Raw genomic sequence first — 15,674 nt, 5'->3', positions numbered from 1 at the left:
AGCAATCTAGGGGGGGGTCCAGACTTGAGTCAGTATCCGTCCTCTGAGTCTACCAGATTCATGTCATACTCACATAATCACTCAGACTAGACAGACCGCCTAAAAAGCTTTTCTTAATTGTTGTGGTGCCATTAACTTTTTATTGAACAAAAACTAACCGGTGAAGTTGTTGTCATTCACACAAAATTCTACAGCGCTTCTAAACAGTGGTTTTTTCAATCAGACATCATTGAAACGCGGCATCCACGTCATTTTAGTTCTTCTAACTGCCAAGTGGTAAAAAAAATCTCAGACGAACTCCGCCAAGGCAAAAAAATATAACATAACACTGTTTGAGAAATTCATTGCACATACCTGCTGCAGTAAAAGATACGCTGCCGTAAGCACGTGATGTTTTTTGGTTTCTTTTAAAGTTGAATTGTTTTGGGGGCATTGAAAGTCCAGTCGTGTAATGTTTGGTGTGCATAATGTTGCACATTTTTATTGGGATTCAGTGGTCAACAGAGGATCTGTGCAGTTAGTAACTCTGTAGGAGGCTATAAAATTTTGATTATGTTTACATGCAACAATTACGGCACCGCTCACAAAACCACCTGAAGATTACGTGCCTCATGACTCACCCCCTATAAAATTGAACCAAAGAGATTCATAGTTATAGCAGAAACACAATTATTGGAGAAAGAAAATCACAAACTGCAAAGCTGCCATCCACTGCAATCTGGTATTTTTAGATGAGGAGGATTGGTGAGATGACAGAACAAGTGCAAGAGAGGAATATTATTTGGTCGTCTCAATATTAGTGATCAAACTATATTTAATGAGTCCAAAGTTATACAGTAGCTGACCAGTTTTCACGTGCGCATATATATTTGTGACAGCTTTGTGTTAGTTGAACATGAGTTAAATATTGGTTCTGACAGTCCCCATGCATAAAAACGTTAATAATCTTTGCTCTGCTCCTACCCATACTTATAGATGACTGTATATATTTAATCAAGTAAATGGGAAGCTTTCATACAGCCGTATACAGCGACTGTTGGTCTTAGATAACGGTTAAAGTAATTAGGTTTTTTTTGCAGCACAGTCTGATTTAAATCTCTCTCTAATCAGTTGAATTATGTCTTTTTTTGTGTAATATTGTTTTAAATATATAGTTTTTTTTTTACCTACGTTATAGCTTCATTCGTCGGTGTTACGTTAGTCTCATTCTGTAGCCGCACTTTTCCGTCAAGCGAAAATAAACCAAAACAACATGCATTTCAAGGTCAGGGAGGTGCCACAGCTCACAGTGCTGCTCGTTCCAGTCTTTTCTAACACCACGAGAAAAAAAGAGGCTCCTGAAGTCCCCCTCAAATCTTTATGGTTCCAAAGTTCGAGTTTTGGGTTCCTTCTAGTATTCATGCCATTAATGTATTCGTGGGGCACACGGTGAATTTCAACAACACGTTGTTGGGTTTTTTTCTCCTCAAAGGAATTACCCTTACTCCTGTACAGTTGGTAGGCTCTCTCCTCTCCCCACTTGAATAATGGATGTTCCCCTTCAGACTGACACCACACTGACTCCCTGTTCTCCGTCTGTCCAGCAGTGGAGAACAGAACGGTCAAGGTAATACAAGCGGAGAGGAGCACCCTCTAGGTGGGATGACTGCAGCCTTGACTCCAGCTATCGGCTCTCAGCTTTTCGTTTTTTTTTTCCCCGCCTGTAATCTTTATAGTGCATTCTGTCTCGACGCACGTGCAGACAGCCATGTACAGATATGCACATCGTTACACGCACGCACACACACACACACACACACACACACCAGACAGATGGTTGAAACTCTGCTCTGACAGAGGCTAAAGCACAGGGCAACTCCACTCTTCAAAGTCCCTGCGTCGCTCCTCTTGCTGCTTTTTCAAACGCCATCTGTACCCAAGCACACGGATGTTACTTAAAAACAAGGACATTGCTTTTTTTTGGCTTTTTTTTTCTCCCCCTAATTAGAAGACAGCAGGAACAGGGATTCTTTCTGCCTCTGCCACATTGTGAGGCTTTTGGAAAGGCAAGTCTAATCAGTCCAACCACTTGGCGCAATGTAGCTCCAGAAATAAAAGATGAAAGGACGGGAGATGGAACCTGGAAACAGTTTAGGGTTTTGCTGGTGTGCACCAGTGCATGCTTCTTTCTCAGAGTTCGGTGGGCTTGCTGACAGAGAGACATAGTTGCCCTGGATGGACTAACTGTGTCCATCTCTGAGGGGGGAAAGAAAGGGAAAAAAGGAAATAGTCAGTGTATGTTTGATTACCCCGCAGCCAGGTTTCTCACCTCTCCTCTGCTCCCTCGTCACGTCTCTCTGTCAGTCGGTCCGTGTTTGGGGAAATGATAGTGGGTTTTAGAGAAAGAGTGGCTTTGTTTGGGCAGAAGCACGCAAGAAAAGCTCTGTTTCCTTTCATCATCGTCCTGTTACTGTCACCTCCTAACATTATCCCCTATCACCTTTTCTCCCTTTGTCCTTTCCTGCCTCACTCTGCGTTCCCTCCCTCTCTTTGCCTCTCTCCTCCCCCCCAGCACTCGCTTTTCATCCCCCCCCCCCCCCACCGCCAACCCTCTCCCTACTCTGCCCTCCCCAGATTGAGGCAGCGTTTTATTAGTAAGGCGGCCAATGTGCCTGTCGGTGTGTGTCAGAGAGAGATAAGCGCAGGTAGAGAGAGTTACATAAGCCTCTGTTGATTACTGTGGAGGTGAGGGAGAGAGTGAGAAAATGAGAGTGACAAGAAGAGAAGGAGAGAGAGAGAGAGAGTGAGAAAGACAGATTGCTGTACCTTAGTAAGTACATTGTGCTCTAACGTTGCCTGTGTGGCTGGCTGGCGGTTGATAAGTAGCCCAGGCTTGTGGGGCGAGTTGAAAGGACAGTCATTAGGTTGGAGTCCCTCGACTGGCAGCTTGCTTCGCAGATTGCGAGTTTGTTTTTGTTGTAATGTTTAACAGGAGAAAAAATAAACCCCTTCTCAAGGTCATTGTAACCTGCAGGGAATCTTCCAGCTGCCAGAAATACTCACAATTTTTGATGTGTATTACTCTATAATTGTCCCCATAAATGAAGGAATTATGTCGCCAAAAACTACAATGACCTGGTTAAGTTCGTGACCGTTTCAGTGGTGAGACCCGTGTCTTCAATGGTAACCATTAGGCCCGGGGCTGACTGCAAGACGATTCAGAAAGTTAGAAAGAGACTGGCTTGACAGGAACTTGTTAGAAATAAATAGGCATTGATGACATTTATACCATATGATGACAAATGTCTTAAAGTGTAGTTTGTGTCTACGGTAAATATTATGGATTGCAAAAGTCAATGCATAACTACGAAATATGACCGACACATGACATTCATAGTAACATCATGTTGTCATTCCTTCCATATGATCATTGATTATTTTTTGATCTATATAATCTTTAGGTCGTGTCTATTGTTATTGTCTATTTTCTGGTCATTCATCATATGATTGAGAATAATGTTCTGATCAGTATAAGCTTTAGATGGCCTCTGTTTCTCTATTGTTTGTGGCAATATCTCAGATATCTTCATCAGCTCCAAAAGGGAATCACCTGCAGGCGCACTACAAAGTAACAGTCCCTCCGAGTTCGTTGAAAATCTGTCCATGCGTTGTTGAATTAAGTTTTTACACACACACACACACACACACACAATCACACAGAGGTGAAAACAATACCCTGCATTCCACCAGCCTGCAGGCTAACTATTTAACATGTTCTCATGGGATTGTAAAGAAAACTATGTAAAGTGTGCAAAGCAAAAGACAATGCAGAACAGAAGAGTGGAGAGTCGGGTCAGAGCGGCAGAGCGATGTTGATCAGTGCTCTTTGTTTCTGCGGTCACAAACTTTGAATGCCTCTGTAGCAGTCGATTCACATTTTACACCACCGTCACATACTTCTCCGACAAAGTCCCATTGATCCCTTCCTCCCTCTCCGGTGATACTAAACAGAGAACAGCGTGAGTGTTTCCGACACAAAAGTGAACTCTGACTGACTAAGGGCTGACCTCGCTCTGCTGCGTCTGAGCCACGGAACATCCGTTCTGTTTCACTACCTGAACTTGTTAGTGCTCTCAGTAGTGGCTCACTCCCTTTCCAAGTTTGAAATCTTGAACGAGTGGATTACATCACTGCCCCAGACGGCGGCAGTGTGCACTTGTTACTGTAACCTATAGACACACATGGACAAAGTAAATAGGAGATGAATGCACTCATGCACACACACACACACACACACACACACACACACACACACACACACACAAACACACATTGACTGTTTACCAGAATTATTGGTGATTGGGTTTGTTGTCACCGTACCTGTCTCACCTCCTTACGGTGCTATTGCATAAACTCAAGAACGAGCAGCTGGTGCACGTTTAAACCAAACTGCAAACATAAAATCCTTTGGTCTCTCTCACACACGCGCGCACACACACACACACACACACACACACACACACACATACACACTCCATTCACAATCAGTCACGGACAATTTCAAACGGTCATGGACATCTCTACTCCTCTTTTCACACTTCATTCTCAATAGCACCTCTTCAAGCCATCACTTAAGAATGTGCGTGCGTGCGTGCGTGCGTGTGTGTGTTTTGTGTTTTTTGTGTGTGTGTGTGTGTGTGTGTGTGTGTGTGTGTGTTTTGTGTTTTTTGTGTGTGTGTGTGTGTGTGTGTGTGAGAGAGTGTGAGTGAGTGTGCCGTGCCTTCATCTGTATGCCAAGCATTTGTCTAGAGGCCCTCCAGCCAGAACCAGCTTAGGAGCAGCTCAAGGCCAAACAAGTGTGAGGATTAAAGACAAATACAGTCCTCTCCTCTCTCCTCTCGAGGAGGAAGTGAACGAGCAACGCTCTCCTCCTCCTTAACTACTGCTGAGGTGCCCTTGAGCAAGACTCTTGGAGTTGCTAAGTGCCTCACAGCAGCAGACTATTGTAAAACTGTGCACGTTCCAGTCCTCAAAGTGAAGCATGGCATAGTTTTAATTTCTTACTTTATTTACAACTCTTAAAAAATACATATAAACAAATGTCTATATTTCCAATGACAGTTACTCACTATGCTTCAGCTCAAGAACACCTCTCCCCCGAGCAGAGACTGACATTTTTACCTCACGTACACGACAAATACAGTAATAAATGAAGAAAATTGTAGGAACAGCGTTGGTTGTTGTTTGCACTGTTCAGATCCCATTAGAATTGTTATTTTCCCGCTTCTGACAAGCTAATTAAAATGTACAGGTACAGAGCTGGCACAAGAGGAAGTGAGGGAGGGGAAACTGTGAAAGCCTGTCAGGGGAGAAGGAGCAAGAACGGTAAACAAAAAAATAATAAGAATGAAACAGAATAATTTACACTGAATAGGAGTTAATGAGACGATCCAACAGGCGTGAGAGAAATGTGGTGCAGGTCTGTGCACAGCAGCGTGTGTGTGTGTGTGTGTGTGTGTGATTTCGAAGACAGTGATTTCAGGTTGTTTCTTTGTGTCGCAAACTCAAACTGAAGAATCTGTGTTTTTTGTTTTTATCACTGTCGACAAAAAGGCTAAATACGTTTTTTGACCTCACGCTCTAAAAAGTCGACGGCTAAGAAAAAGCTCCCAGTGTTTGAAAGGTGAGAAAAGTGCAGATAAATGGAGCAATTAAGATTCTTTGTGCTGCAAATTGTTTCGAGATGTAACTTTCAGCCACATTTGTGCATCAATTTAAAATCCTTTTTTGTTTTGTTTTAAGTTAATACTACAGAGAACGTTTGAAGTTTTTTTGTTTTTTGTTTTTTTTTTAGGAATAGCAAGAAGCAAAACATAAAAGGCTTAACCCAAAAATCACCTTAATTGTGTGGCTAATGCTAGAGTGATAAGAGAGAACGCAACTAAAGCCTTTATATATATATATATATATGTATATATATATACATATATATATATATAGATAGATATTCTTGGTTTTCAGAGAGTGTCTTTTCATGTTGCAGCTTGGCTGGAAAAGTAAATAACCTTGTGGTGCCTGTGTCCTGGAGAGAGAAAAAGAGAACAAAAGGGGAAGTGAAATGGCCAAGGTGCTTCTCCAAACAAGAATTCAGGCGAGCGAGTGCAGGACGTGTGAAGAAAAGAAAAGAAAAAGAGATGGGAAGAGGCGATGGCCTGTACAAAAATGTGGAATAACAATAAGGGCTTTTTACGTGTGAGACAGAGGCTGCACACAATGATGCTCAAACACAAAATTCCCCTCTTTCTCTCTGCCTCTCTTTTATTCAGTCTCAGTCACACAGACAAGCCTGTGTGCGCACACACTGTTATGTAAATAGTCTCCTCGGCAGAGTGCTGCTGTCACTGAGCAAGCATCCTCTGGGCCATCTAGGCAGCCTCATTAAAAGAAGGCACAGCATCCATTAATAGATAACAGTGCACGCGTATAAAAAACACACACACACATACATATATTTTAAGTGAGTTACACACACACACACACACAGAGTACTCACAGACACCAATAAAGGACCTCCCAGGCAGCACGTCTCTAAATGTTCCTCTCAGGTGGCAGTCAAAAAATATCTCCAAGGTAACGACTCAAATGTCACAGGGAACAATGCGTGAAGAGTGTGTGGATGGCTAACTGTGACTGGAGCCATCGTGAAGGAAGAATGGACTGTGGCTTTAAATAGACAGGTGGCCAAAGCCTCAAAAAATGTACTCACAATCCATGGCTGGTGCACGTTTGTGTGTGTTCCTTTTTCTTCATCGCCGTCGTCTTTCTCGCCCCCCAAATACTTTAAATGCTTGTGTTTAATGCTGCACATCAGGCCTGGTTTCAGAGCAGGGTGGGGGTGGGCTCAGAGAAGTCAAAAAAATTGAAGAAATAAGTGATACAAATATGTATTTTATTAATATAGTATGATATAACAATTCGAACAGCCATTCTTTTGCATACATTAGTAAGTTAAGTTTAAGTCTCTTTTACGAGAGACCTGAGAAAAAAAAATGATATACACACACACACACACACACAAGCACAAGAAGCTGTTACACAAAGTTGTTACCACACAGCCTCGTGATCAAATTGGTCACCATGCTGTTTTATTATCACTTTGTTTTCTTCACTCCATTAATCGTTCCTAAGTTGTCGGGTTTTTTTTAACGAGTCCCTTTATAGACAACAACAGTGTCTGGTGTAAGAGCGTCCTGCCACTCAAGACTAAAATTGAGCTGAATGTATATAGGCCGTACCTGTTCAATTTAAACTCTGTAAAGTAAAAAGGGGCCCCTGTTTGTTTGTGATCTGCTGGCCCCGCAGGTGGCTCCCGAGGTGTGGGCTTCATCCGTTTTGATAAGAGGATAGAGGCTGAGGAGGCCATCAAGGGCCTGAACGGACAGAAGCCATCGGGTGCTGCCGAGCCCATCACGGTCAAGTTCGCCAACAACCCCAGCCAGAAGACCAGCCAAGCCCTTCTGTCACAACTCTACCAGTCCCCCAACCGCCGATACCCGGGGCCCCTCCACCACCAGGCTCAGAGGTTCAGGTGAGTAGGAGGGCGAGGCGTGCAGACGCGGCCATGGAGGAGGAGGAGGTGTGACAGTGAAGAGACAGGATGGCGTTGATGTGTTATTTCAGTGGCGTTGTTAATACAGAGTTTCCCAACCTTGGCAATTGACCAGTTTTAATATCCAGCTGTTAGAAAATATTTTGTTCTTTGTTTAAAAAAAAGAATTCCAAGCTTATATACATGAACACAAAGTGAGAAGACAACTGCAACTGGATTTTGGTAAAAGATGTATAACACTTAAAATGAGTGGACAGAAGCTAAAGATATTCAGGAAATGGAGGACACATTCTGCAACTTAACTGAAATCCCTTTTAGTTTCTTGGGACATTTTGGAACTGTTGTAACCTTTTGGTAAACATGGTGCAGTGTTTTATTCACACCTGCAGCAGGGAAACATTAAGAATATATATATTTTTGATTATAATAATAAAAACCGATAACTAAAACAACATTTTGCACCGTTACATTTAACAGGAGCCTCTTCAGTTTATATGCTCAGTAACATTTACTGCAGAAAATAATTTGAGAAAAATATTTTTACTTGAAATTCAGAGTGGGACATGAACTTCCCATGACCAGCGGCTCCTCCTATTTTCCCAAATCTATTGCAGAGATATAATGATGAAACAAAATGAAGACACGATTCAATTTAATTGTATTTGTTTTGCACCAAAAACACAACATACGCTCTCTTATGGCACTTTACATAGTCAGGTTGAGACCTTAAAACATTCATATTAATGAGAAATGGGTCACAAGGTCAATCTGCCCAAAAGGTTGGGAAACTCCAGGTTAATGTATCAAAGTTAAGAAGTAATGTGTACAGTATTTACCACAAACATGAGTCGTTGATATTCATAATAACATGAACTATGGAACAAGTTGATGGTGAGTACGATTGATGGCGTAACTGACGTGTGCCATACAGCCACTGTACATTCTGATCAACCAGTCTGTTTGGTATAATCACTTGAAATTTTGCTATTGCTAATTCTTGTGTGGATATGAGAGGTTTAATATCTAGGGGGTCAAAAATATGAGTCATGAGTCCTAAACTCAAAAGCAATTATTCTTGGTTGACATGACACTAAGTGCATTTTGATCAAGGAAACACATCTGTTCTAGACAACAGGGCGGGATTTGGAAAACATTTGCACCAAATGCAATTTACAGTATTCGAAGAGGGGATGTTAACGCCCACACACAGAGAGCGCATGAGTCATAGCGATGTCTATGTATACAGCAATAATGCAACTTTTTCTCCTGTGTGAGCTCCGCACCTGGTGCAGGTGTGAGTGAATCACACCCTGTGTGGGTCCACGCAGATCAGAGAAGAACTGTTCATAAGAGACTGTGGGGTTCTGTCATTCACAACTACGTATTTACGCTCATGTCATCACGCTGCCATCATGTCCCAGAATATTACCACTGCGTGAGGCCTGGGCAAAAAACATATGCTTGGATATTAATATTGTAAATGTTTGATAAACAAAAAACAATCCACTTTATTTAATCAGCACTATTTGTTATTCTGACGTTAAATGCCTAATTGTGACAGATATGGTCACATTGATGCAATGAACCATAATGTTGTGGTACATTGTTGTAGTTTGACTCACATTGCTATTCTAAATACACATTTGCCAGATGTAAGACATAACTAGACAGAACCATAGGTTCCTGGAAGACTTGTGTCTTAAATCCAATGAAGAAACGGCAAATTAAAACAAATGACAATTCATTTGAGGATTTGCATTTTTCATCTTGTTTCAAATTAAGTCAACTGAATCATTATGAAAGCAGTTTGAAATGTTTTTCACAGGTCAGTGAGCTCCACACTAAGCCATCCCTTTACTTTATATATACAGTATACAGCGGACATACTGTATATATGGCATCCTACCTGTTCATTTCCTGTCGCTCACTAATGTGTTTAAATGTTTTATAAAACCAGATATGTTTAGGGCTCTTTCCTCTGGGCCATGGTATATTTCACCTCTTCCAACAAACCGAGGCAGAAACAGGTGATCGGTGATATTACGCTCCATCGTCCAATCCAACAAGAATTTTTAAGAACTGGAGACAGCGTGTGCGCTCGTGCAATTTCCTCTCTCTTTCAATAACAGTAAGCCAGTCGTGCTGTTTACTCTCCATCAAAGTCAGAGCTCGGAAGGTATTTTTCTTCTGGAGCAGCTTCCCCGGTGTGACACCTGAGCGATGTAGCGTGGCTGTGTGTCTGTGATACGCCAAGCCAATTTACAGGCTCCGCAGGAGAGCTGTCGCTTCTCATCACAACTCACAACCACAGGACACTACCTCACTGTGTCCCGTTGGCTCCCCGCTCACCGCTCCCAGTCCCCCTCGACTAAAACCTTGACACTTTAGAAGCTATAAATGTGTTCGATATGCACGGCCTCCCCGTTTTTCACTCAGTCTTTCAAGGACAACAGAGAAAAAGGGGCTTTTTTTATGTCCTATGACAAAGGATTCTGTCACACCCAGTTGTTAACGCCTGGATGAAGCAAAATTAAAGTCATTGAAGTTAAATCTAAAAAACTGAATATCTATAGTGAGTTCAAACTTTGAAATGTATCTAATGACCAGAAATAATAATTAGTTAATAATAAAATGCACAAATCAACTTTAAAGGCCATTTCGTGCTGAGATCTGCCCGCTAAACCTGCTTCTTGCTTCTTAACAAGTGCAGATATGCACATTTGTAAAAACCTAAATTAGAAACGAGGCAGAATCCAACTACAGGTGTAATCACATCTGCCGTCTCTGACTGAATCATATGTGCCCGCTGTAACACAAGTTACTGTATAACATGCTTGTATGGTTCCTCTCCAAGACAGCAAACATAATCGACTGAAGCACAATACGACGCGACCTAGATCCCTGCTCATTTCCGATCCTCTGTCGTCTTCTAATGGCACTAATTAGCAAATTAGCCTTATTATATCCAGGGCAGGAGCCAATTTTAATTAAACCGATTTTTGTTTTGACAAAGAAAAGACAAAAAACGCCCATTCCCTCCATTAACATGCATTGAGAGAGAGCACAAAAGCCCCATTGTTTATATTGAGCATGGAGAGGCAGCGTGAAGAGCTGGCAGGGTGTCTGCGCGGCGAGCTCAAATCAGTGTGCATTCGTACATGTGTGAGAAGGAGAAGGGAACTGGGAAAGAGAGACAGAGAGTGTTAGCAGCAGGTTGTTTTGTTGTGGCCCAACGGCCCGGCAGCCAGCAGATGTCTTAGTGCTTCTGGGCCTGGAGCGACTCTCCTCTGAGCCTCCTCTCCAATTGACTCATTTACCCACAAAGCAGTCTGCTTGTTCCCTTCCGACGCAATGGGCTAATTACTGCTTTAATGATTCCGTATATCCTTTTCCTCCACTTTTTTTTGTTTTGTTTTAGGGCTTTTGTACGTGTGTATTTTTTGGTTTTGTCGAGACAGAAAAGTGCAACAATGCAAACACACTTTTGAATCCAGATTATAAGCAGACCTACAGAATAATGTACAAAAGACATCAGATAGATGAACTCTGCTGACTTCAGTGTGGGGATTTCAGTGTTGTAAAATATGAATCACAATATGACTGATGGTGTAAAGACCTGTGAGTCAGTGTTAGAATAATATTTCAAAACACTGATCCTCAGTCCCGAAACTCAATACCTAGAGTTCTGCACGGTTTGTAATTTATAAGGTGCTTAACTACAATTACCTGGCATCCTGCTGTTAAATTATCACTGATTATAAGATTACTGATCTGTTCTCTCTAACATGTAATGTAGATTCAGTTTATGATTAATATAATATTATTACAATTATTACTGTGAAAGTTATTTATTACAAGCCTTCGGAACCTAATGGCTATCTTAATAGCAATCAAATGATGAAGTTCTGTATATATCAAGTAAGAAAATAATGTCCCTACTAAATGGAGTCATTAGTAGAATAGATATCTGGATTAGGTTGTGATAAAAACAATTACATCTTTAATAAGATTTTATCACTCACTTAAATGTTCTGGTACATACCGCAAAGTTGTGCTGTTGAAAGTTAGCAAAGGCTTGTTGACTGAAAGAGACATGGAGCAACAAACCTGACCGTCGAGTCAAAGTTGGAAAGTTTTGAGTTTTTCCAAGAGGAACGGAGCGTCAGCGGCCAGCTGTTACTCAATAAGCCGTGGCCCCTGTCCATTAGGCCAGAGGAGCTAATAAGACATGAGACAGGCCAGACCCAAGTGAGGAATGAAGGTCATTGAGTCACCAAGCAGACTGCATCCATCCAAGAGGGACAACGTTCCATACAGCCCACAGGTTTCACAAACAGACACAGACTGTAGTTGTCCCTGCCCGACCGCCATGCCTGTAGCTCACAGGCTGAAATGATTATGACACCAGAACATTTCCCCAAAAACTAATAGGACACCCTCCTTAACTCAGCCATTCCACCGGACCTGTTAACACTTCACATTGATTGACCCCCGCCAGACAGACATTCACAATTCCGTGGCTAGTTTAATGTCCACTTGTGGATTTTTGCTGCGTCGTTCTACGTGGTAGAAAACATGACAATAAACATCTTCACCTCTCTCGCTCACCATCGCTCAAATGCCGAACCATTACACTGACAGAACTCTGGATCATTTCCTGCCATCGCCGGTGTTCTCTCGATTGAGTTAACACGCATTGAAGACCATGTTATGAAAAATAAAATTTCATTTACCTCCATCTTTTATCAAAACCATCAATGCGGTGGTGAAAATTGTATGCATACCAACATGCAATTTCATAATGTAACATCAAATCAGGCAGTGATTTGCCACTGCGTAGCACTGTGGCCAGCCTAGTATCCTGGTAAAGCCGGGTGCCGTGTCGCCATTAGTGCTCTGCATGTGACTGTAATACTGAACTGTGACCAGTCCACTGCCGTGGTCTTGTCTGACAATTAAACCATTTCACCTACAGTAATGACTATGTGCTCTTGCATTAGCTAACGCAGGGCCACACTGAAACCTGTGAAACAGTGCAGCGGCCCGACTGAGCAAGTGCCGATGGTACTGCAGATTAATTAACTAATGATAGCATTTCCTGGTGGGGCTCCTCAGTGTAATGGGCCAACTGTAGATGGGTTTGTTTGTTCTTGAGTGAGGAGGACCATGCAGTTCCTACAGGGACTTAACATTAGTTCCATTGAGTGAGTCGACCATCTGCCCACCATTAACCCCAGAACCCTCCTTCTCTTTACAGGCTGGACAATTTGCTTAATATGGCCTATGGCGTAAAGAGGTAATTAAAAACTTCACCCAATGCCAGATGTCCATGTTGACTCAATGATTTTTCAATATCCTTTTTTTCCTGTTTTTTTTTTTTGGTTTTTTTGCCTTCTTTTTTTTTTTTTTTTTTTAGTTTAGTTTCTATGTATTTTTGGAGTCACTCTGCATTTGACAATTCGTTTAAGGTCCTGCTGCATTTTTGGTTATTTTATTTGTTTGGTTTTTTCCTCGTCAGCTTGAGTTGGTTTTAAAACCCTACCAGCCACTTAAAAAAAAAAAAACAGAATACAACCAATCTTTGTTTTCAGTGGTGATGAATTTGCTTTGTTTTGATTATGACAAGTGCTGGTATTTTTTTCTGTGTACTGAATGGATTTTGTTCTCTGGTGTAAAACTCCTGATTTCTAGGTGTGTGTTGTTTTCTACTGGATTCAGGTTCTCCTGCCTTGTCACTCTACAGCTATAGTCTCCCCTTGCAAACAAAAAATTTGAATGTGTCACATTCATTTTATGGCAATTTCCTCACTGCATCATTAGAATAAGACCTTTGTACATCCACTATCATCTATGTGCACACTGTACAGTGGAAGTCACGCAAAAAAAATTATATATTTGCTTAATTTCCTAGGCAGTACTACCTGAGATTGAGTAGAGTTTGGCTTGGATATGGGATGAGGCTGGATGAACCTGGATCCCTGCTGGAAACAGGAAATGCTGTTTCACCGCAGACAGCTCCAACTTTGGCCCTGCTCTGCTCGAATTCCTTCCTGTCGCCACCATGTTTCATTTTGCTTTCTCGCTAACATAGATGTTACATAACCCAGAGCAGCAGTCACTGTGGTGATAGATGTTCCATGTGTTGACGGTGACACCATCTCAAGTTTGCTTAGCTGCTCAAACACTACCAAAGCTTTAGCCAGCGAGAGACTCTAGGTACAGAATAGCACATTAGTAGTGATGCATTGTTAACATTCACGTGTTTAACCATAGGGAACCTTTACCCATGAAGCACTGTGCATCTTTACACGATTTTCTGCAGGTGAAAATTACTATTCAGTCGTCCCGATTGCAAAGCATGTCATCAAGTTAGAGGTGCTCTTCAGTGGGCTGAGGTCCTTATATGAAAAGAAAGAGAAGAAGGGAGTTAAGAGCTGGAAACGGTTGCATTTAGAAAGGACGGTGTACATATCTGGTCAGCTACACTGTTGCTATGCAACCCCTGGTCTCGTCTGTAACATTGGTTAGTGTGTGGTCCCGCTCGGATGTCTCGCACAGTCCACACACACTCACACACAGGCATTCATGCAGGAGCACTCATCTCCTCATCCTCACAGTGGCAGTGTTAGGTAGCGTCCAAACCGTCGCCCTCACACACTCACCAACCTCCTCACACACTCCAGCGTTTGCATACCAATGGAGCTCAGTAGGAGAAGCCTGAACACAGCATGTCAGGCTCCAGACTGTTAAGACTCCACCTGCCTGATGCCGGAGAAAATATTAAAATCGTCTCGACAAGACATCGAGGGCCGCATAGAAACGTGAGAGAAAGGATTCGCAGCCGACTCTAATACAGTTTGCCGCTGCAGCGTCGTATATTTCCATCAGCCACAACATTAAAACAAGTGACTGGTTTTAATGTTGTAGCAGATCGGCGAATATCCATGTGGTTTAGAGCTTTTGTAGTTTCCATTATTTTCCACACCTTCATGGACTGAGAACCTCAATCAGCCAAAACATTAAAAGCAGTTACTGGTCGTGGCTGATCGGTGTAATCATACAGATAGATGTGCGCCACTATAATCTATTTCGCTTAGTACTTCCACATGTGATCGAAAATAATCTAAGTGGAGCAGAGAACCCTTTACAGTAAATGAGGATGACCATCCTGGATGCTTGGATCAGCGTCCAGAGCAACTACAAAAGTCAAAAGCAGACTCTGCATGACCAAAGTCATGCAGGAAGGTGGTACAGTCGTGATTGCCGGACACGCTGTGTGTAGTTGCTGGAGAAAGAAGGGGTCGGGGGGCTTCCAGTACCGAGCTGTGCAATCGACCAGTACCAGGAGCTCTGGAACACACCAGGACAGAACACCCTGCAGACTGCGGGAGGAGTGGGAGGAATACACTTTGTACCTTAATGCCAAGTGCTTGCATTTTCCCCTTAGTCGGCTCCCTCTTCCCTCCCTCCCGTTTTTCTTCAGAAAGCAGCCTTTTTTAAGAGGAAGCTGCAGCAAAGCGGAAATCTCAATTAAAGCACACCCAATAATGCCTGTCGCCGTGTCTTGGAGGGAGGCGGCATAAGAAATGAACCTTTTTATCTCATTTACCTTTTATTTAAAGGGGGGGGGGGCTGTTTTTTTCCCTTTTCCTTTGAGCGGAAAGGCAATTAAGTGAAGTCAACTGAGGATTCAAATCTCTTGCATCGCAAGAAAAGGGGGAAGATTATGAGGCGAAATAGAACAGATTTAGCAGGCTGGTGCATGATCTTTGATGAATTTTCGAGCAACGGTCTAATTTCAACAACTTCCTGCAATTTAGCTCCTGAAGGAGCCACTCAAGGACACAAAGACGGAACCTTCATCTGCAACTCCTTCAGCAGAAATACATCCCCGTGCTCAGCACTGTCGTCACTCCTGACAGGAGGCCTTTCAGAATTGAGGAGCTTAGGGAGTCTTTATTGGTACAGTGCAGGCTCACATACAAACCCATGCATTTAGACATGAACATACATGCACATATAATACACATCCGTGTATGTGCATCCTAATTGATCTGCATCGTTTGGTCCTGGAGATCAGTGCCTT

At 42.4% G+C, this 15,674-nt stretch overlaps 1 protein-coding gene across 6 annotated transcripts in view; it reads left to right on the top strand.

Moving 5' to 3' along the window:
* elavl4 (ELAV like neuron-specific RNA binding protein 4) overlaps positions 1–15,674 on the top strand; it is a 77,590-nt gene that overhangs the window by 56,895 nt on the left and 5,021 nt on the right. For 5 of the 6 annotated variants that reach the window (XM_047336652.1, XM_047336648.1, XM_047336649.1 and 2 more), the window contains 2 exons: positions 7,333–7,567; positions 12,846–12,884. In XM_047336652.1, coding sequence (XP_047192608.1) covers positions 7,333–7,567; positions 12,846–12,884 — 274 coding nt within the window. The remainder of the gene's footprint in view (positions 1–7,332; positions 7,568–12,845; positions 12,885–15,674) is intronic. The other variant, XM_035647037.2, reaches the window with a different exon arrangement.

The sequence above is a fragment of the Scophthalmus maximus genome, chromosome 13, assembly GCF_022379125.1.
Source record: "Scophthalmus maximus strain ysfricsl-2021 chromosome 13, ASM2237912v1, whole genome shotgun sequence".
In the NCBI taxonomy this organism is placed as follows: domain Eukaryota; kingdom Metazoa; phylum Chordata; class Actinopteri; order Pleuronectiformes; family Scophthalmidae; genus Scophthalmus; species Scophthalmus maximus.
The sequence above is the reverse complement of the archived record's forward strand: the minus strand, read 5'-3'. Positions and strand labels throughout refer to the sequence as shown.